Source organism: Hypomesus nipponensis, chromosome 6 (assembly GCF_054491055.1).
Source record: "Hypomesus nipponensis isolate SF chromosome 6, ASM5449105v1, whole genome shotgun sequence".
Lineage (NCBI taxonomy): Eukaryota > Metazoa > Chordata > Actinopteri > Osmeriformes > Osmeridae > Hypomesus > Hypomesus nipponensis.
The window spans coordinates 11,115,356-11,137,463 of record NC_140366.1 but is presented as its reverse complement, the minus strand read 5'-3'; the positions used below and the strand labels follow the sequence as shown (position 1 = coordinate 11,137,463).

General features: G+C 49.1%; 2 protein-coding genes across 2 annotated transcripts in view; one reads left to right on the top strand and one right to left on the bottom strand.

The window, feature by feature from the left end:
• Window positions 1-13,813: 13,813 nt before the first annotated feature.
• ccn2a (cellular communication network factor 2a) lies at window positions 13,814-16,774 on the top strand. The gene is made up of 5 exons (XM_084700493.1): window positions 13,814-14,120; window positions 14,369-14,585; window positions 14,785-15,036; window positions 15,264-15,475; window positions 15,596-16,774. The coding sequence occupies exons 1-5, from the start codon at window positions 14,058-14,060 to the stop codon at window positions 15,890-15,892; spliced, it is 1,041 nt and encodes a 346-aa protein (XP_084556619.1). The 5' UTR covers window positions 13,814-14,057; the 3' UTR covers window positions 15,893-16,774.
• A 2,249-nt stretch (window positions 16,775-19,023) lies between these two features.
• man1a1 (mannosidase, alpha, class 1A, member 1) overlaps window positions 19,024-22,108 on the bottom strand; it is a 56,053-nt gene continuing 52,968 nt past the window's right edge. The window contains exons 9-12 of the mRNA XM_084700057.1: window positions 21,861-22,080; window positions 21,190-21,362; window positions 20,752-20,867; window positions 19,024-20,212 (exon numbers count right to left, since the gene is read on the bottom strand). Coding sequence (XP_084556183.1) covers window positions 20,086-20,212; window positions 20,752-20,867; window positions 21,190-21,362; window positions 21,861-22,080 — 636 coding nt within the window. The 3' untranslated portion in view covers window positions 19,024-20,085. The remainder of the gene's footprint in view (window positions 20,213-20,751; window positions 20,868-21,189; window positions 21,363-21,860; window positions 22,081-22,108) is intronic.

The following is a 22,108-nucleotide window of genomic DNA, read 5'->3' as shown; positions in this document are numbered from 1 at the left end:
AACCCAGTCTTATAATGAAAGCTTACTCTCAGAAAACCCTCCAACCTCCCCTCCTCGATTCCAACTGAAAATAGCCCTGAGAGACAGATGTTGTTCCCAGTCTGTGTTATGCTGACAGTATTTTTAGGCCCGTGTTAAAGCCCACAGGAAGCATATCTGTGTGTTTACCTTTTCCTTGGCCAGGGGAAATAGCAGAAAAATGGCGGCAACAACTCAGTTAGCTTTGTGCATTCCTCCCTTGCCCCATAAAATACCCCCTACTAGTAATACCCCGGCCCCATGCAGGCACATTCCGACAGATTCAACCCCCCCCAACCACCCCCCCACACACACACACAAAATAAAATAAAAAATCCCCCCTCAACCTTTCCCCAATTTCCCTCAACCCACCCCCTCAGGAATGTAAACTTTACTTTGGAGTTGGGTTGGTGGTGTTTCTGCAGCTCGTCTATGGAGGCAGGAATGTGGTGTTTGCTATGAAAGTGTGCTCTGTGGTGGATGGGAGAGAGGGATATTGGAAAAAAAGGCATAAATAAAGATGTGCTCTCTCTCTCTCTCTCTCTCTCCCCTCCTCTCACTCTTTCTCTCTCTCTCTCTCTCTCTCTCTCTCTCTCTCTCTCTCTCTCTATATATATATATATATATATATATATATATATATATATATATATATATATATATATATATATATACGGATAGATATCCCTTTTTCTTTCTTCTTCTCTCTCTGTGAACTGACTGGCAGCCAAACAGAAAAACAGCTTTAATGGGGGCTCCATTCTGGTCAATATTGATGTTTTGAAGCGGCTCAATGATTTGTGGCCAGCAGGTACAGGCCTTTCCTGTTTTTGATGTGGAGAACCACCCCCAGACCCATCTGCCTGGGGTTTTCATTGGTCAACTACCTGCCAATCATGATTCCCTACACCTATCAGACATCTGTTTATTACAAGCCAAAGCTGCCCACCCAGCTCATGAAGTGTTTCAGTAAGACTAGGCCTGAGTTCATTCTGAAAGGTTTGCCCTAACCTTAATTGAGTAACCATATTACGAGAGTGGCTCCAAATGTTGTTTTGTACAAACACACTGACCCTTGATTTTATATCTCCATGGCCTACCCCAGTTACCATGACTACAGGCATGTTTCTTGAGTGTAATTACAGGGTGCTGTCAGGGTCAGGGTAAGGGACCACATGGGTTGTTGGTCTGGCCTGACCTCACACAGAGACATGGTTACATGATTACTGATTCAGTGTGTCCCAGGTACTGTACATTCCGGCCCAGACCAGCTTCCTCTGGCTGGGAGGATGTTTTTGAGTCTGTGGGCAGAGAGGCAGTGAGAGTCCAACAAGACTTCCTGTCTGTCTCGTTGGGAGGTAAGCTGGTGCATACACTCTCCGACACACACACACACACACAAACACACACACATCCGTGTGTGTGTGCGTGTCCCCTGCACACAAACACACACAGACAGACACTGTAAACAGGCAGGTTTCTGCCAGACAGACTCATCCTGGTGCTTCCCCCTGCGTTTGCTGACATGTCTCTGCTACTTTCCTCATGTAACACCCAGTGTGTGAGACACGCAAGCTCACTTCCTCGCCCATGTTTTTCTGTTGGCCAGAGATGGAGTATGAGTGTCATATACAAACTGTGAGCTGATGTTTCTCCAAACTTTATCATTTTACAAGCTGCACCACTGCCTTCACCCCCCTCTCTCTCTCTTTCTCTCTCTCTCTCTCTCTCTCTCTCGGTCAAAGGCAAATATTCTAAAGTAGCTTAATAAAACATGCAGGGCTGAGAGCAGTGAGAGAAATGTTGAGGGAGAGAGAGAGGGTGAAGAGAGTCAGAGAGAAAGGGATGAGAGAGAGAAATAGAAAGAAACAGGGACATGGAGAGAGAGAATGAGAAAGAGAGAGTGATATGGAGAGAGAGAGAGAGAGAGAGAGAGAGAGAGAGAGAGAGAGAGAGAGAGAGAGGCCATAGCCTGTGCTGACAGGAATGCCTGCAGTCTGGACCCTGTTTCCACCTTGGCCTTCTACACACAGAGCCCCATTGTACCCTGCAGCAACCACACGCTATGCTGGGGCTCTCTGGAATCTGGGCCTGAGTTTCTCCCTCTAGCTCTCTCTCTATTTTTCTCTCTCTCTTCCTTTACCTCCTCTCCCCCTCTCTCACTCACTCTCTTTTGAGGCGTGCACTTCAATACATGTTTGTTTTTTCAAAAAAAAATCGTATTTTTTGTGGAGTAAAGTTATGTAGTATGTAATATGTATTCTATGTGTTCTGGTCAACAGGATTTCTAGTTTAGATCCTGGGATAACAAACTATTTCAAATGATTAGTGTGTTGTGAAATACAGTACACGAAGAAACAGGGTAGGACTGAGCTGTTACTGTACACATGAGATTGTTGTTGAAGCTGGTCTTCTTTGAAGGACTATTTGAAGGACTCCATGATGGCTGTAAACAAGGCCCATGAGGCCCCGTTTCGTGTTAGGAGCTGAGCGAGTGCAGAGTGTAGAGAGCTCCCTAGTGCAGAGGGTACAGAGCTCCCTAGTGCAGAGGTAACAGAGCTCCCTAGTGCAGAGGTAACAGAGCTCCCTAGTGCAGAGGTAACAGAGCTCCCTAGTGCAGAGGTAACAGAGCACCCTAGTGCAGAGGTAACAGAGCACCCTAGTGCAGAGGTAACAGAGCACCCTAGTGCAGAGGTAACAGAGCACCCTAGTGCAGAGGTAACAGAGCACCCTAGTGTAGAGGGTACAGAGCACCCCCACTGTCTTCTCTCATGGACACACATGGTCTCGTCCAACTTCTGAACTTACATTTATGTAAAATAAAGAGTACAATATCAGCTAGCTTGCTACAGCATAATTCACCTTTTCACTACTGGGAGCAATGCATTCATCTATGAAGAGCAGATCCAGTTATTCCATGGTGTGCTGGGTAAATGAGTGGAGGGTTGTGGGTTTGAATCCTCACAATGTCGTATGTATTCTACTGACGCTGTCTACTGCTCTGTCTACTGTAGCAGTCCTGATGGTCTCATACACTAGACATTATAAACCTGTTGACATTTATGTTTGCTGCGTGGTTCAGGAGCTGTACTGTTGGCTTAGAAACACATGGAATTTTCATGTGTTCCTCCAGGAACAATGATGGAGTGAACTTCCTGTGGATAAGCCATTAGCTCGAGGCTAAGCTCAGACTGCAGCTGTAATGCTCTGTTTCCTTGCTTCAGCTCCCGCACAAACACACACACACACACACACCCAAACGCACACATGCAAACACACATACACCCAAACACATACGCACACATGCAGACAAACACACACAGACATGCACGCACACACACACACACAAACACACATCTTAGCATCTCAGCCCTGATTTAACAGGAAAGCCAGGCCACGCGGAGGTGCTTAGTGGCCTTGGTCGACTCAGGACTGATGATCTGTAGCCCAAGAGACGCCCTGGAGAGGCCCTGCTACCCTCCACAACACCCTGGAGAGACCCTGCTACCCTCCACAACACCCTGGAGAGACCCTGTTACCCTCCACAACACCCTGGAGAGACCCTGTTACCCTCCACAACACCCTGGAGAGGCCCTGCTACCCTCCACAACACCCTGGAGAGACCCTGCTACCCTCCACAACACCCTGGAGAGACCCTGCTACCCTCCACAACACCCTGGAGAGACCCTGCTACCCTCCACAACACCCTGGAGAGACCCTGCTACCCTCCACAACACCCTGGAGAGGCCCTGCTACCCTCCACAACACCCTGGAGAGACCCTGCTACCCTCCACAACACCCTGGAGAGGCCCTGCTACCCTCCACAACACCCTGGAGAGGCCCTGCTACCCTCCACAACACCCTGGAGAGACCCTGTTACCCTCCACAACACCCTGGAGAGACCCTGCTACCCTCCACAACACCCTGGAGAGGCCCTGCTACCCTCCACAACACCCTGGAGAGACCCTGCTACCCTCCACAACACCCTGGAGAGACCCTGTTACCCTCCACAACACCCTGGAGAGGCCCTGCTACCCTCCACAACACCCTGGAGAGGCCCTGCTACCCTCCACAACACCCTGGAGAGACCCTGCTACCCTCCACAACACCCTGGAGAGGCCCTGCTACCCTCCACAACACCCTGGAGAGACCCTGCTACCCTCCACAACACCCTGGAGAGACCCTGTTACCCTCCACAACACCCTGGAGAGACCCTGCTACCCTCCACAACACCCTGGAGAGACCCTGTTACCCTCCACAACACCCTGGAGAGACCCTGCTACCCTCCACAACACCCTGGAGAGGCCCTGCTACCCCCCTGGTGTCAGTGTGTTGCTGATCTGGGACCACTGTTCTCATATTTTGAAATAAGCTGAACCGGACAACAGTTCATCAGACAGGGTTGTTTTTCTCCCCAGAACTGTGACCTGAGGTACACTGGACAGCGGCCACCCTGGGATAGTGACAGGGGGGGGCAGTGGAAGAGAAGGGGGATGGGGAGTGGGGTGGTGGAGAGCGGGAGAAGGCCATGTTGACTCAATGCAAACAGTGTAGGTCTCACTCCTCTCGGGTCCATGTTGAAACATCCCATTCTGTACAAACACATCACACTTTAACTGTTGGGGGTGTGGGGATGGGCTGAGGGCTGTGTTCTCCCCTGTCTGCTAAATATGCCTTACTTTTCCAAATGGCAGGAATTTATTGTGGTAAAGAGAGAGAAAGAGAGAGAGAGAGAGAGAGAGAGAGAGAGAGAGAGAGAGAGAGAGAGAGAGAGAGAGAGAGAGAGAGAGAGAGAGAGAGAGAGAGAGAGAAATAATAATTGATTGAGGGAGGTTGAGAGAAAAGAAAGAAAGAAAGAAAGAAAGAAGAAGGCTAAAAGAAAAGGGAGAGCCACGAAAAGTATGATGAAGGGTGGACCAGTAGCAGTGCGACTTCTCCAACAAAGCCCTGTGCTTGACAGACAGGTGGTTAGATAGTGGGTGTGGACAGGCAGAGTGGGAGGTCCTTCCCCTGGTTCACTCTCAGTCCCACTAGACTAAATCTGTCATAATGGCTGTCTGGCAGCTCTGGGCGGAGTGGCCTTGAACAGCACGCTTCCACCAGGCACAGGAAATTCCACCTATGGGCTCACCCAGTCCTAATACTCTGCACCTGCAACAACACACTGCACTCTGCAACACTGACTGTCGCCCCGCAAGAGCCAGGTGTGTGTGCAAGCACGCACGCACACACACACACACACAATGACTCAATGGAGACCCAGTTCCATACCCAGACAGAAAGATAGAAAGAAAATAGAAAGCCTCAATGTCAGCCACCCTGACCCTGTACAGTAGACCATCTACCATCTCATGTTTTCCGGTGAGAATATGATCCAGACTGGAACGTACATAATTCAATCTCCCAACCCTGATAGAACTAGGCCAGCCAGAATCCTCAACATGACTTTCCCAGCTTGTGAGTGATCCACTGTGGCCCTGATCTGTGCTCTGCTGTGTGGTGGTGCTCCGTGCTGTGCTCCAGGAGGCCCTGATCTGTGCTCTGCTGTGTGGTGGTGCTCCGTGCTGTGCTCCAGGAGGCCCTGATCTGTGCTCTGCTGTGTGGTGGTTCTCCGTGCTGTGCTCCAGGAGGCCCTGATCTGTGCTCTGCTGTGTGGTGGTGCTCCGTGCTGTGCTCCAGGAGGACCTGCTGGGGCTCCCACACCTGTCTGGGATCAGTGCCTCAGGGGGGACCAGATAGGAATGACTCCAGCATCTTTTTCCATTCTCTTTGATTAGAGAGCAGTTTGTGAGAATAAGAGGCAAGGGCAGGTTTTAGGGGCAGAGAGGGAGGAAATGTGTGTGTGTGTGTGTGTATGTGTGTGGGGGGGGGGGCAGCTGGGGATAAGGCGTGACTATGGACAGGAAGGTGAGGTGGAGGGAGGGTGAGAAGCAGGTCTCCCCAGTGTTGGGGTAGTCTGGTTAATGGTGAGATAAGTCAACAGTGTAAGAAGGAGGACTTGCAGACACAAAAGTGCAGGCTGCCACACTTACGTCACTCTCAACGTCACTGAGGGGGGCTAGGAAGACAGGGAACAACACCTTGAGACCCCCCCCCCCCAACTCTCTCTTACACACACACAAATATAAGCTCACACACAGAGACGCACACAGACATTAAGGGTTGTTAGTGTGTCTCTCTTGTCTGGGGTTGTGCATACACAGAGGTCATTGTGACCATTATTGAGTTCACCACTCAGGAGTTCTGTCCAAACAAGGTTGTCAAGATTGTGTTAAAAAGTTTAGTAACGGAAATGTCAGCGTGCATGTGGAAGATACATTGTGTGTCTGTGTGTATCTGCGTGTGTGTGTGACTATGTGCGCATGCTTGCATGTGTGCGTGTTACAGATGTTACAAGGACAGTCTGTGTCATTTCTCTTGTCATTATGACTGTGCGGTTTGTGATAAGTGGTTGACTTATCGCTATAGCAGCAATGTGTGAATGTAAGATAGTCTGACCTCTCTTTCTGGCCACACACAGAGCACGCTCACACGCTGCTACCTTACTGGTACAGACTGTCGCCATGGATACACATATGGTGTCACCAAAGATAGAGACATCTTGTGTTGACTAAAATTAGAGTTGGAAGCTGTAACTTTGCATGTTGATTCTAGACAGCCGTTTGCCTCCCTAAATAAAAGAACATGGTCTGGACTGGTCTGGACTGGTCTGGTCTGGTCTGGTCAGTAGTAGCGGGGAGAACACTCCAGATATTACTTTCTGCTTCATTCCCAGCCCTCTGACAGAGCTGCACAACTGGGTCAATGTGTGTGTATGCATGTGTGTGTGTATGCATGTGTGTGTGTGTGTGTGTGTGTCTGACAGAAGGCTGAGTGATGGCTTCTCTCCTCATCTCTACTTCCTCACTATCAGGCCCATGCAGACCTCCAGTGTGTTTGGAACATACCACAGAACCACGTTCCACGCTCCAGACGGTGTTTACATTGAGCCAACCAGAGATCTGTTTCTGACCTCCAACCCTGAACTCAGCGGTGACACTGGCATCTGGACAACACATCTGCGTTCTGCTCCTGTACATGTGTGTGTGTGTGTGTGTGTATTCTTTTGGATGTGTGCATGTGTGTGTTATTGTGTGTGTTTGTATTAGTGTGCGTGCGTGTTTGAGCGTGCATGTGTGTACCAGTGTGTGTAATGGTGTGCGCGTCTCCATATCTATTACCAGACTCTGTTTGGTGTTGACATTTGCAGCCAAGCTGGCTTGGTTCAGAGCCTCGTCTGAACCTTGAAAGCCAGAGAGGCGTGGACGTTTACGAACCGGAGCAGATGAAAGGCCTCCAGAACTGCTGACTAGTACCAACCTTCCTTCACAGGCTCTGGTTATCCTGAAGCCCGATCAAACATACGCTGTGCTTTGTCCACCAGAGAGAGAGAGAGAGAGGGGATGGAGAGAGAGAGAGAGAGAGAGAGAGGGGGGGGGGGGGGAGAGAGAGAGAGAGAAGAAGAGTGAAGTTCCAGAGGCGTTTCCCTCCCTATTTCCATGTTGGAAACCACTGGAAATAAGGCTGACGGTGAGGTCTGATGAAATGAGCACATTTCGAGATCGACAAACTGTCAGAATGGAGGAGGGTCGCTAACACATGCTGTTCCCATCAAGCCCAGATGCCCGGCTGACAGGAGATCGGCAGTTCCAGTCCCTGACACGGATTTGCTGAGTCTGAGCACAGTTTAGGGTTATAAGAGATCAAAGACAAGTTCTGAAACCACCCTTTAGATATACAATCAAGACTGTCTGTTCTCACTCACACACACACACACACACACACACACACCACAGTCGGTTCTGTTTCCACCAACATTATTGAGCTGGGCCTGGGAAGTGAAGGCTAGGTGAAGCTTAACTTGTCCTATGTTTTCTCAATCCAGGGTGACTGTAGACAGAGAACTGGGTGGAGAACTGACCTGCCTGTACCAGGCCTGGGGGCTAGACTAGGCCTGGGGGCTAGACTAGGCCTGGGGGCTAGACTAGGCCTGGGGGCTAGACTAGGCCTGGGGGCTAGACTAGGCCTGGGGGCTAGACTAAGCCTGGCGGCTGGACCACCATCAAACAAAACAAATTAGCCTCGTCTTTGTTGTAACATAACATGTCAGGGAAAACGACTCTCTGCTCCACATTTTGATTGACAGTCGTCAGACCGGGTTTCCTCCCTTCTTTTCAACCATTGGATAGGATTCAAAAACGGCTGTTGTATCCTACAACAAAGCGCTGTTAAAAATTTGAAAAACTAAGCAGCAAAAAGAATAAATAAAGGCTTTCTTAAAAAGGCAAAAGAACGCATGTATGTTTCTTAATATGATAATTAAAACCAGCAGACTGATGAAAATGCGGGACATGTTCTCAATATGCGCCGTGCGGGACAAGGTGTGAAAATGCTGTGTGGTACAACGCAAACGGGGACGGGTGGTCACCCTAGCTGGACTAGGCCTGGGGGCTGGACTAGACCTGAAGTGGACCTATCTACATAAGTAGGCCACATGCTTTAAGCCTCACATACGGTAATGCCATGAGGCCTCAAATACCTTTTCCAAGATGTAAGAGAACCGTTAGGTCTCTTAATTAGCCTGGACAAACACACTTCTGACTGCTGCTCTCTCTGTGACCAGGCATGCGTTAAGGAGAGGACAGTGTGCCTGGATGTGTGTGTGTACTGTATGTGTTTATTCGTGTGTGCACTCGTGTGTGTGTGTGTGTGTGTGTGAATAGCTCTATTAACAGGCTGTTAGGTCACAGCAACACCAGTTCCTAGGTGTGACCCACCCAACAGGGCAGGAGCAGACAGAATCCCTCTGTAGGCCCACACCAACAGAAACTGTCTGTGAGGTCACACGTACAACCGTATCACTGTGCATTCATATGAATGTTCAAAAAGACAGGTAGCCAACCAGCGATGGCCAAATACCAAGTCTACTGGGAGTTAACCAATCAGTTTGGCTTTTTAGCAAGCCAGCATGTTTGTCTGGCCATCAAATCCGCATCAAATGCTAACCAGTTAGTCGGTTAATCAGTCTGTCAGGCAGCTAACCAATCAGTCAAGTAGCCAGTAATTCAGTCAGGTAGCTAGCCGGTCAGGGAGGCGACATATACAGTATAGGACTACACTGTCACTGTGTGTATGTGATGTGCTGTGAGCAGCTTTATGTAGCGCTGCTGAAAGGTTGGTCTGTGAGCTGCTCAAACGGCGTAGCCTACGTCCATTGGACCACCTCCTCACCACACACTGCCCCTCTCCCCTCCATGAGGTACACACAACTCAGCTAGCTGAGAAATCAGCTTGTTTTTTTTTGCTGTTTTCAAGAAATTGTAAGTACAGTTTTGCATAAACTTTATGGAATGTGCAAAATATGAAACCAAAAATGTAATGAATTAAACATGATCTTGCAGGGTAAACAGTGGTCAGTTTTTAGGAGGAGTGAATGGTATGTTTCTGACCGTTTGGTAAACAAACTACAGAACACCTGAATGCAGAGCGGAGCGTTCCGAGATCAGACGACAGGAAGGGAAAAGCCACATGAATCTGGGCCGCTGGCTTCTGAAAAGGTGAAGAAAAATATTAGGGTTTATTTGAAACTTGGCAGAAGGTTGAGTAAAATTGTACAAGATGGTGAGCTGTCACGCTAGCACCTGTCTGTAGAGAGTGTTGATGATGGAGCGCCACAGTTTCAGTGGTTTTAGTCCACCTTCGTTTACCTTGGCTGGAAATGAGAGAAATACACTCCATTAGTCGCCTGTTCAAAGGTTTTACAGGAAAGCAATTAGTCGAGGAATTTGACCACTTGCAAAGCAATGGGGTGGGGGGGGGAGGGTGGCATTCCTTTTTTTACCTCGTTGACACTTGTAACTGTTGGCCTGAGAAATAGACACGGCAGTTGTTTGGTTTCCTGATTTCCTCTACCCTCTAAAAACAAGGGTGGAATAGAAGAAGGGTAATGGACTCCATTCCATATCCCTGTCACGTACTGAGACATCATTATGGACTGAGTTAGTTCCAACCCCTGACTAGTTTGGACTGGTCTGGCTTATGAAGCTAGATTACACCTAACTCTATGCGAAAGAACAGCACCTAAAAGCACACATTTAATCCAACATCTCGCTTACATTATGGAGCATGAAGACCACACACCTTACCTCCACCACCAGCTTCTACAACCCCTTGAGAAACACCAGGAGGATGGCAGAACACTAACAGTGTGTGTGTTTGTGTGTGTGGGGGGGGTCTATATACGGAACATTGTCTTTTAAACCAGGGGCCGCACACACGTGGAGGTCTGCTGTCATCACCACAGAGATAGACTCAGATGGTGCGAAGGTGTATGTGTATGTGTGTGTGTGTGTGTGTAAGAGATGATTGTCTGCTGTTTGTTGAAAGAAGCCCAGCAGTGTGTGGCCTCCTGAAGGGTTTATAGCCTAAACACTTTCTCCTGCCAAGGCTTCTAATAGACACACCAGCTATCAACTCAGTGGGTCTGGATTAGTTCGCAGCAATGAGTCTAGTGGGGCTAATTAGCCAGCCTCCCCTTACACAAACTCATACCTCCAAGATGACCTTGTGACATAGTGCGTCACACACCTTGTCTGTCTGGCCTGCATCTATAAAATGGAAAATGATAATTCTATGGAAAAATATGGGCACTTTGCATCTTTGAATCATGACATAACTGTCAACTCATTAAGTCATACTAAACTCCAGTATGTGACTGGTTACATCTACAGAAGGAGGAGGGAAAAGGAGACGCAGTGACCATGTAAGCCTCCACTGGCCGTCTGTTAAACCCACTGATATATGACTGATATTCCTGTCCTGCTAACAACAACCCCACTACATCTGAAGCAGACCCTCTCTCTCTCTCTCTCTCTCTCTCTCTCTCTCTCTCTCTCTCTCTCTCTCTCTCTCTCTCTCTCTCTCTCTCTCTCTCTCTCTCTCTCTCTCTCTCTCTCACACACACACACACGCACACGTACCCACACACAGTACCGGTACTCACACACACACACATTCTACCTCACCACACACGTATTCAATCTTCCTATCTGTCACACCCTCACACATGCAACTTTCCTACTCCACAACAGGCACACACATCCCCCAGTGTGGTTGGTGAGAGGTATTTCAGCCCACTGTTGATTTACACTGAAATGTGGAATCCTGGAATCCTCTCCATGACGTCAGGAGTTCCAGACCTGAGTGACCTTGTCTTCCCCTTGTGGTGTCAGTCTGCTTCCGGAAGCTCTGTCTAAAATGAGCCTGGCTCGGTCATATTCTGCTGTGAAACTTCAACAAGAAGTCCGCCCCCCTGCCTGCCTGCCTGCCCTGATCTGATATATTTGGGAGATCAGCCTTGGTTAATACAAGGCTGTGGAGGGCCAGGATTACTTCACAAACACACATACACACATTTTGTTCAAGCCTAACCCTACCCCACACACAGTCGTTTGTAAGTCTTGGCTAAGGAGTGAGATCACCCAGACAGTCCCAAGTACACACACACACACACACCGGAAAATATCTGCATCATCCAGTCTAATACTAAGTCACAATAAGCTGCCAGTCTTTGATGCTGTGGGGAAATGCTCTGAAGGCTCTCACCAGGAGTCTGTGTTGACAGACATGGAACATGAATCTCACTCCCTCCCACCAGCCCAGACAGCCAGGTCTAACCCTGAGGTGTTCCTACTGTACTGTACTGCATGGCCTCTAAAGCAGCCTGACTCTCTCTGAACCTGCCTGACTCTCTCTAAACCAGCCTGACTCTCTAAACCAGCCTGACTCTCTCTGAACCAGCCTGACTCTCTCTAAACCAGCCTGACTCTCTAAACCAGCCTGACTCTCTAAACCATCCTGGCTCTCTCTAAACCAGTCAGACTCTCTCTAAACTAGCCTAACTCTCTCTAAACCATCCTGGCTCTCTCTAAACCAGTCAGACTCTCTAAACCAGCCTGGCTCTCTCTAAACTAGCCAAACTCTCTCTAAACCAGTCAGACTGTCTAAACCAGCCTGACTCTCTCTAAACTAGCCTATTTCTCTCTATACCATCCTGGCTCTCTCTAAACTAGTCTGACTATTTTTAAACCAGCCTGATTCTCTCTAAACCAGTCAGACTCTCTAAACCAGCCTGACTCTCTCTAAACTAGCCTAACTCTCTCTTAACCAGTCTGACTCTCTCTAAACCAGCCTGACTCTCTCTAAACCAGCCTGACTCTCTCTAAACCAGCCTTACTCTCTGTAAACAGTCTGACTCTCTCTAAACCAGTCTGACTCTCTCTAAACCAGCCTGTCTCTCTCTTAACCAGCCAGACCCTCTCTAAACCAGTCTGACTCTCTCTAGACCAGTCTGACTCTCTAAACCAGCCTGTCTCTCTCTTAACCAGCCAGACCCTCTCTAAACCAGTCTGACTCTCTAAACCAGTTTGACTCTCTCTTAACCAGCCAGACCCTCTCTAAACCAGTCTGACTCTCTAAACCAGTCTGACTCTCTCTAGACCAGTCTGACTCTCTAAACCAGTCTGACTCTCTCTAAACCAGTCAAACTCTCTCTTAACCAGCCTGACTCTCTCTTAACCAGCCAGACCCTCTCTAAACCAGCCTGGCCTTCTCACTGCTCGAGGGAAAGAAGATTCCCATATAAGGCAAGGCTTCCTCTGGAGGAGCGGTGTGTCTGCTGGCGAGGCCTCACATTCCTCCTCATGCTCCCTCGCTTTCTCTGGGAGGCGCACATTTCCGATTGGCTGGCTGGAGAGTGAGGGAATTGAGCAGGGCAGCCTTTCATTGGGTGGGGGGGTGGGGGTTTGGGGTAGAAGTCTGGGTCTTCGAAAAAATATACAAACCAACTGTCTAGCCGCTTTCCTGAAGAACTGGGGTTGGTGTACTGTGTGTCTGGAGTTTGACGAGGTAAAGTGAACCTCAGCAGGAATGGGACACACCTGGGCTTTCATGTCTCACACAGACTAACCCTGATTAGCTGTGTGAACACAGCTAGGACAGGAACGCTGCCAACACAGGATTCTGACTGCTGTGGACAGATTGTGGTTTTATTTAATTTAGACCTGACACTCAATCACACACACACACACACACACACACAAACACACTTGTTTACAGTACATGGTGCACATATCTGGCCTGATCTTTGATGTTGTGGAGATGCTGGCGCTGCTTGTGCTGCCTTAGCTTGGATGAGTACAGTATGTTCTCTGTGGTAGGTTCACCTGAAGTTGGAGGATAGGTACTGAGAACAGAACTGTACCAGTGTGTGTTTGAATCACACGCACACAAACACACACATACACACACACACACACGAACACACACATGAACACACAAATATATACCTACAGACATATACTGTATGTTCATCCTATGGCTATAGACACCTGAGCAAATAGTGTGTAGGTGTGAGTGTGTAAGTGTGTGTACATGTGCGTGTGTGTGTGGCGGCAACGATGAGGAAGGTGAGCAGAGGTGAAGCTCACAACACAGCCTCTGTTGACACAGGGCAAAGCCGAGTCAGGAAAGCATTTCTGTCTGTGTGTGACTGATCCCTGCTCTCAGACAGGGGGAGTGGGGGGTGGCAGAGTGGAGCAGAGGTGGTGGGGTGGGGGGGGGTCCACGGAGAGGCAGGAGGAGGAAACTAGGAAAGAATGTCAAGAATGTGCGTATTTGTCCAGGACGGACTCCATTCAGCCAGCTGCACGTCACCGCGGGGCTGGGGGTATAAATGCAGGCTGAGCTCCCAGACTCGGACACACAACACCTCTCCTCCCTCAGAAGAGAGCAGACTCCTACTGAAGCTAACCTCTAGCTTGGACCGACGACCAGACCCACGCTCTGACAGAGACGACCGAGAACGACAGGAGCGACTCGACCCGACAAGGAAGCCGCGTCCACATTCTGACTTCTAAAGGAAGAGCCTTTAAAAAAAGACCCAGAGACATTTCTTTTGTGACACTTTAATACTTTCAAAAGAAGAAAGCAAGCAAGCGAAAATGTCTTGTGGAATGAGCAACATGATGGTGATGTCCTGCTTGTGGCTGGCTCTGTGCTACCTGGTAAGAATAACACTCTTTCCTCTGGGACACTCACTCACATGGCATGCAGACAGATATCCATCAGTGTTGACTAGAAACACACCCTGCTTATGGGAACTCTTGAGGATGCGTGTGCTTTGACGATAACACGATGACAGCATGTGTGTGCCTGTGTCTGTGCGGCCCCGATCTCCTAGTGTGTGTGTGATGTTGCGACCATGTGGAGCTGAAACTGACCAGGAGCTTCTCTGTCTGTTCCCCTCCTCCAGGCTGCTGCCCAGGAGTGCCCTGCCCAGTGCAGTTGCCCCAACGTCCCCCCCCAGTGCCCCCCAGGGGTGAGCACAGTCCTGGATGGATGTGGCTGCTGCAGGGTGTGCGCTAAGCAGCTGGGAGAGCTGTGTTCCGACAGGGACGTGTGCGACCCACACAGAGGACTGGACTGTGACTTTGGCTCCCCGGTCAACCGCAGGATCGGAGTCTGCACTGGTGAGTCACAGCTCTCAGGATAGCCGTCTACGACGCTAGCAGGGGGTTTGATTCTTGTACTAAGGCTGGGCTTAGTGTTCTAGATGGTTGAGTTTGTCGAAAGTTCGAGAATGTCGAGTATCTAAAGCTAATATCTTTCTTTAAAACATTGTCATGTTGTTGAACACACGACCTGACCTCTCTCTTTCCCTCCTTCCAGCTAAGGAAGGAGCCACCTGTGTGTTTGGTGGAATGGTCTACAAGAGCGGCGAGTCCTTCCAGAGCAGCTGCAAGTACCAGTGCACATGCCTAGATGGCGCTGTGGGCTGTGTGCCTCTGTGCAGCATGGACATCCGTCTGCCCAGCCCCGACTGCCCCATGCCCCGCAGAGTGAAGGTGCCAGGAAAGTGCTGTGAGGAGTGGGTGTGTGACGCCCCCTTCAGGCAGACCTTCGTTGGTTCAGCTCTCGCCGGTGAGCCTCTTCCCTAAGACTGTTTACTAGAACACACATTTTACTCATTCAGAGTAGGAAACGTATTAAGTGTTACAACAATACAGTGGCAACGAACGCAAAGTAAAATCAATTCAATTTCCAGCCAGCTTAGCCACGATACTCGTGACACTTCCTGTTTCCATGTTGGCTTCCTGTGTGGCCCCCCCAGTCTGACCCTCTCCTCCCTCCTTCCTCTCCCCCCTCAGCGTACCGCGAGGAGGAGACCTATGGTCCCGACCCATCCATGATGAGGGAGAACTGCCTGGTCCAGACCACTGAGTGGAGTGCATGCTCCAAGGTCTGCGGCCTCGGCATCTCCACCCGTGTTACCAATGACAACCGGGAATGCCGTCTGGAGAAGCAGAGCCGCCTTTGCATGGTCCGACCCTGCGAGTCCCACATGGAGCAGAGCATCAGGGTAAGTGGAAACACTGGACCACACACACACACACACACACAGAGACACACATTCACACACCTGCTCCAGTATACACAAAGGCAGCCTGTTGATTCATGTCTCCCCTCCTTCCTCCTCCAGAAAGGGAAGAAGTGCATCCGAACCCCTCGGGTGTCCAAACCCATGAAGTTTGAGATCTCGGGCTGCACCACCACCAAGTCCTACCGGCCCAAGTTCTGTGGTGTGTGCACGGACGGTCGCTGCTGCACCGCCCACAGGACCACCACCCTGCCCATGGAGTTCAAGTGCCCCGACGGCCAGGTGATGAAGAAGCACATGATGTTCATCAAGTCCTGCGCCTGCCACTACAACTGCCCTGGAGAGAACGACGTGTTTGAGTCCATGTACTACAAGAAGATGATAGGGGACATGGCATGAAGAAACGAGGAGAGCTTGGAAGCCCCCACCATGCAGCCCCTGCCCAACCCCAACCGAGACTTCTAACTTGAATCTCCCTGAAACAGATATCCATCTCATCTTACACAGCACAACGTTTTTGTTTCTGTTTTTCATTGGGCCATACTTTCATGGCCTGTATTTTCAATGTTTGTGTGTGTGTGTGTGTGTGAGAGAGAGAGTGATTGAGAGGAAGAAAGACGAAAGAGAGAGAGCGAAGAAGAGATGAGCGACAATGGCTCAGTTGCTCTACAGAGAATCCTGCACTAATAGCTGTACGCTGACAAACTATGTCTTAGCAAGATGGCCGCCCCCCTCCATCCACCCTCCTCCCCTCGGAGGACCCCACAGTCCTCACACAAGGCCGTTGTCCAACTCCTAGACCCTATCGTGTGAGTGGTTAAAGGTAACTGTAACGACCCCACCCACCAGGGTTCTGGGTGAATGTGTGCCTGTGTGAGTCACTGCCCCCCCCCCCCTTTCCTAATCCCCCTCCAGACACAGAGCATAGTGAGCATGCTTTCAGGGTTTGCAACAGCACTGAGAAAAGACCTGTTTGACTAACCGATCTTTTTTGGAGTCGGTATTTGTGTCAAAAAACTAAGACTGGATGATTTGAAGTTTCATTCCTTTATTTTGTATTAGCAATGCTGTAAATATTGTATCATTTTGTACAGTTGTTTAAGTTAATTTAAAAGTTTAAGTGTTTTTTTGTTGATTGTTATTTTCTGCTTCAAAGTTTATGAATAGCTTATCTGTTCTTGTAACAAAATTTGTACTATTTTATTGAGAAGTGTGACCAAAAGATCACATGTTTTACCTTTTATAGTTTTAATAAAATATTATATTTTTATACAAACACAACCTTTTTCTCCCTGTGCTTCCATCTTTTAAAACTCGTATTTATAGCTAACAAAAGAGAATCATGCTGTGTTGAAATGTCCTCTGACAGACTGTTCTCATATGATTCACATGAACACAGCATCTAATCTTAGACCATTAGCCTACCTTCATTATTATACAGATTAATCCAGATCATAAAGGAGAGTATTTTTTCATGACAGTATTAATTGCATGGAATATCTGAGCAATACCTGGAGACAATGAGACAAGGAATAAACACTAGACCAAACTCTCATAGTTTAAACATGACGATTTGGAAGAAAACCAGAATGATCTCATCATGGCCTGGTTCTCCTAAACACAGATAGAACACTGTCCGTACAGGAATAAACAGTGAAGTCATGGCTTCATGGTCCTCCTGTTGGAGAGGCTCAGCCATCACTAAACAGGCTGGCCTCACAGGAGCAAGGTCCAGAAGCGTGGACACACAAGCAGGCCCCACAAGCAGGGTTATATAAGAGCTGTTCCACAGGCTGGGGTCTCACAGAGTACCAGTAACACCTAACAGAGTACCAGAGTTCACAGTCATAAACACATTCCAGGCTGGAGTCCAGTGGAAGAAGCCTTCCTAGCCTTGGAGGGCGGAGCTGTCCTAGACTACACTGCTACTCACGGCGAGTCCTTACAGAATTAAAACAACCAAACCACTTTGTATTAAAAGATTGTTTTTATTCACAATAGAAGTGTAACAAATATAGTTTATTAAAAATTTGATGCTCATTAATATCATTTAATCCATAGTCCATTTTTATATAAATGTAGAATATGGCCATATTTGCCATAATGATATATATTTACATTTTAATAACAAGAAAACAAATTAACACGAAAAACAAACAAATATTATATAACAATTCCCCATATAATTAAAATTGCATATAAATGAAAATAAACTATGTGCAATGGAATGATTATCAGCAATATTTGTACAGTTAACCTGTTTGAGGTTTTTTTTCACAAATCCATTATTTAATTAATAAACAACAAATCTACCAATAGAAAGGCATTGTAATTCAAGATCTTCAACACAATATCCATAAAACCACAAAAGTTAGATTTTTGGGGAAATGATGAACACTGTTGTTGTCTAAGTTCTGTAAGTTCAAACTAACACGTCCAACAGGAAAAACAAAACAAGGTTCTGGTTCGTGTTTGTTTCATAATGACGTTTGTCTGATTCACTATGTTGGAAAAAGCGCTTCTTCCTAAAACCCTGTGTGAGAGGAAGTGGGAAATGGCAGCACAGAGTCGGACGCCATTCGGGCTCAGGGGTGTTTGTGAAGAGCCTGTGGATGCAGCGATGCCATATCTACAGGGTCACAGTGTAAGCGTGATACCTTTCCTATGAGCACAAAACGCTGCGTCACTAAACACATGGCAGCAAAGGATTGAGGCGCGCAGTGAAGATAGAGACCAGGCGGTCTCACTAGAGAGACTACAGAGAAGAGATGAGCACAGGGCAGAAGAGCAGGGGAACACTGAAGGCAGAGAGCCCAGCAGGAAGACTGAAGACAAATATAGAAGACATGAGAAAGAAAACAGAAGAGAGAATCGTAAAAAAAAGTGTTCCTATATTAAACTGGTGTCAGAGAAACCATGTCCTGTTTTCATGTCCAAACACCTGTTTATTACCCTTCCTATCCAGGCCTCTAAGGGGAACAGCTCCCTCTCTCTGTGAAACAAGGATACTACAGGATTGTTTGGTATCGCATTCGGGTCTGAGTTTATGATGCGTGCGCATGGGTGAGAGAGTAAGCGTGTACGTACGCAGGCGTGAGTGTGTGTGTGTGTGTTTAAGTGTGTGTGTGTGCATCAGTGCATGAATGCTAGTAAGTTTCAGTCAGTGTATCAGCGCACCGCCCTCTCATCTCGTTACTGCATGTTGACGCCAGGTGTATCTGCACCCCCCCCACCCCCCCACCCCCCCACCCTGACGTGTCCTCTGCTGCTCCCACAGCCTTCCACTGCAGCACTGCATTTTGTGCTTTCCAAGTGATGGGAACGACTAAGAATGCTAACAGAAGACCTATACAGGATCATCACTTCACATTACACTGGTACATTCATATGTTGAATTCCTCCCATGAGATTGGCTCCCAGGTACAGGCTTGGCCTCCCTCCCTCCCTCTCTCTCTCTCTCTCTCTCTCTCTCTCTCTCTCTCTCTCTCTCTCTCTCTCTCTCTCTCTCTCTCTCTCTCTCTCTCTCTCTCTCTTTGTTCCAACTCCACTAACCGGCCCCGGTGGCCTGATCTCTTTCAATCTTCCGAAGAATACAACGGAATAAATTAACAATTACTATCTATGACACATCATCACGCAAATTACTGCTTCTACCACCTCAAAGTAAACAAAAAACGAAAACAGAACAGAAACTAACAGACAGGAAACACACTAGAGCGTGTTTGTCGGTAGCAAGCCATCATACAGATACATGTGGTGGGCAAAGAGTAGCTCTCACAGAGACACATGTCTGATCACAGAATGGCATGTCCAGAAAGAAGGCTAGCTCTATAGAACGCACATTGACACACATACACACACACACACACACACACACATCCCACTTATTACTGGGAAAAAACTGAAATAGATGGTGCTACACTTTGGTGGTGAACGGTGGTGTGATTTTCTTCTTCTTCAGAAGGTACAGCGCTTTGGGGACCAGGTGGGGCTGGACGAGCTCCAACACACACACATCCACACACACACACACACACACACATATGCCGCCTCTCAGCCCAGCCTGCAGACACAGCTCTGTCCACTAGAGGGCAGTGTGGGGTGGGAGATGAGCAGGTGGAGCTCCAGTAGTGAGACACTATGAACCCTGCAGTGGGTTTTTGGGAAGGGCGAATCCTACAGACTGTTCGGGACAGAAAAGGCACTATTTAAGACTGGACTGCTGTCAGCTACTGCTCAGACCCCGCTGGACTGTCTCGTGGGACGACGCTGCACTTCGATCAAGCACAGCTAGATTACAATGTGTCGCTTCACCCACCATTCATTGGGCCATGGTTGACCCATCCATTACACAAGCACGCGCAGGAGCATGCCCACACGGACACACGGGACAGAGGAGTGGGGGGAGGGGGGGGGTAAAAGCTGAGCTGAGGGCTGCTGTGCACTGGAGCAGCTAGGTGGACTTCACAGCTGTCACCACTGGATCCCAGTAGAGAGACAGCAGAGCAGCCGCTCCGCTGACTCAGCCTGGGGGGGGGGAGGGGAGGTAGAGGGGGGTCAGGGCGGGTCAGGGGTCATGGGGTCATGGGGGTCTACTCCAGCTGATTGGGCCTCTCTGTGTTCTCCTTCTTTATGACAGGGAGAGGGTGGGCCTCTGTGTTGAACACCCAATGATCAAACGGCAGGTGGTCATCGTCAGAGAACAAAAGGAACAGGTACCTGAGAGAGAGAGAGAGAGAGAGAGAGAGAGAGAGAGAGAGGCATGGGGAGAGATTGAGGTAGAGGGAGACGGAGGTAGAGAGAGAGATGTTACATTTAGCCTATCAACAGACACTTTTATGTGCTTGATATACGTAAGGTATTTCATCTCAGTGTGTCTGTATACGTGTAAATGTGCGTGTGTACGTGCGTGTGTGTGACATAAGTGACACTCGTAAAAATGTACAACCTATAAAACTAACTGGAGATGAACATGCCTGCATCGCCACGGCGACCTTGGCCGTGGCGCTGGTGGCTGTCAGACCTGGACTATATATCAGAGAGAAGGAGGGGGGGAGAACCCCATCTGGGGGGGGAGTCTTTAAGTGTGTGTGTGTGTGTGTGTGTGTGTGAGTTCTTCTAGCTTTATGCTGTCGGAAACAGTTCATGAATCAATCTGTCTGGGCCTGAGGTTGAGCCCTGTACTGATGTCATGAGTGTGTGTGTATGTGTTAGTGTGTGTGATTGTGTGTGTGAGTGTGTGTGTGTGAAAGTTTTACTTGAGCGTCTCGGCCAGGTAGAAGCTCTGCTGAACGTCGTCATGGCTGGGGGAGGAGCCATAGACGTCTCTGACTCCACTGTAGCCCGCTTCCACCCGACAGTGTTGCTCCAGGGCCTGGAGAACCAGGGGAGCAGGCAGACAGGCAGGCAGATGAAGAGACAAAGACAGAGAAAACACAGCTAGAGAGCAAGTCAGAGCTAGTTAGAGAGTGGTTGATTCAGACGTCTAAATAAGACCTGGGGTGTGTGTGTGTGTGTGTGGTGGGGGGAGCAGTGTATTGACTCAGCCAAGCCCCACTGGCTCTTTCGTGGCGAGGGCAGTATTAGTGCGAGGTCTGCACTAAGGCATGCAGTGACTAAGAGAGGGAGAGAGGCAGGGTGGATGAGCAAAGCTGCTCAGCTCGGTCGTCGTTGAGAGGTCAGGGGTTAGCGCTCACCTGGACCGCCTCCCAGCCCCACTCCCGGTACTTGGGGTCGTGGGTGAACCTCCACATGTACATGTAGGTCTCGATGACCTCCGGACGCAGGATGAAGTACTTCTCGTTCTGCCGCGTGGCAATGGCCTCCACGCCGCCGTCGAAGCGGAAGGCCTCAGGACCCAGCTTCAGAGCTGCAGGGAGGAGGACAGAGGGCAGAGGGGCATGTTGGGCATGTTGGACAAGGCGTTGACGTTCCTAACTGGCAAGATTGGGCAGCTTTAGAGTGTGTTGTACGCAGCTGTGCGGGTGTTTCCAGATATGTATTCGTGTGAGTTGGCTCGTTTGAATGTGTGAAAGAGCGGTTGTGGGTATGTTTTAATGTACGTTTACAGTTAGTCATTTAGCAGACACTCTTATCCAGAGCAACTAACAGTAAGTACAGGGGGATTCCCCCCCGAGACAAGTAGGGTAAAGTGCCTTGCCCAAGGACACAACTTCATTTTGCACGGCCGGGAATCAAACCGGGAACCTTCTGATAAATAGCCTGATTCCCTAAGCTCTCAGCCATCTGACCCCCTAATGGGGTGTGTATGTGTGTAAAAGTTTGTTTATGGTTCCAGTGCGTGTGTGTGCGAGTCTTCCACTGTGTGCATGAATTCCAGTGTATGTGTGCGCGTGTTCTATCTCACTAGTCCTGGCGTAGCTCTCGTGGCAGGTGCGTGCGATCTCTGCAGCCAGCTCCATCTGGTGGCCAGTCTGCTCTCCTGCAGCGCCGTCCGCCCCCAGGGCGATCATGCCGCCCGCGAAGCAGGTCAGGTGACCCATCTTGTGCTCCAGCAGCCCCCCCTTCCACTCGGCTATGTAGGTCAGACCCCCGCTGGACCTGCGGATCAGACTGGTCTCGATGGCCTGAGACAGAGAGAGGGGGGGATGGGGG

Excerpts from the sequence above, each read along its gene's own strand:
- ccn2a (XM_084700493.1), top strand. The coding sequence starts at position 14,058 with ATGTCTTGTGGAATGAGCAACATGATGGTGATGTCCTGCTTGTGGCTG. Across the intron at positions 14,121-14,368 it reads GGCTGGCTCTGTGCTACCTG|GCTGCTGCCCAGGAGTGCCC; the intron begins GTAAGAATAACA and ends CCCCTCCTCCAG. Across the intron at positions 15,476-15,595 it reads ACATGGAGCAGAGCATCAGG|AAAGGGAAGAAGTGCATCCG; the intron begins GTAAGTGGAAAC and ends TTCCTCCTCCAG.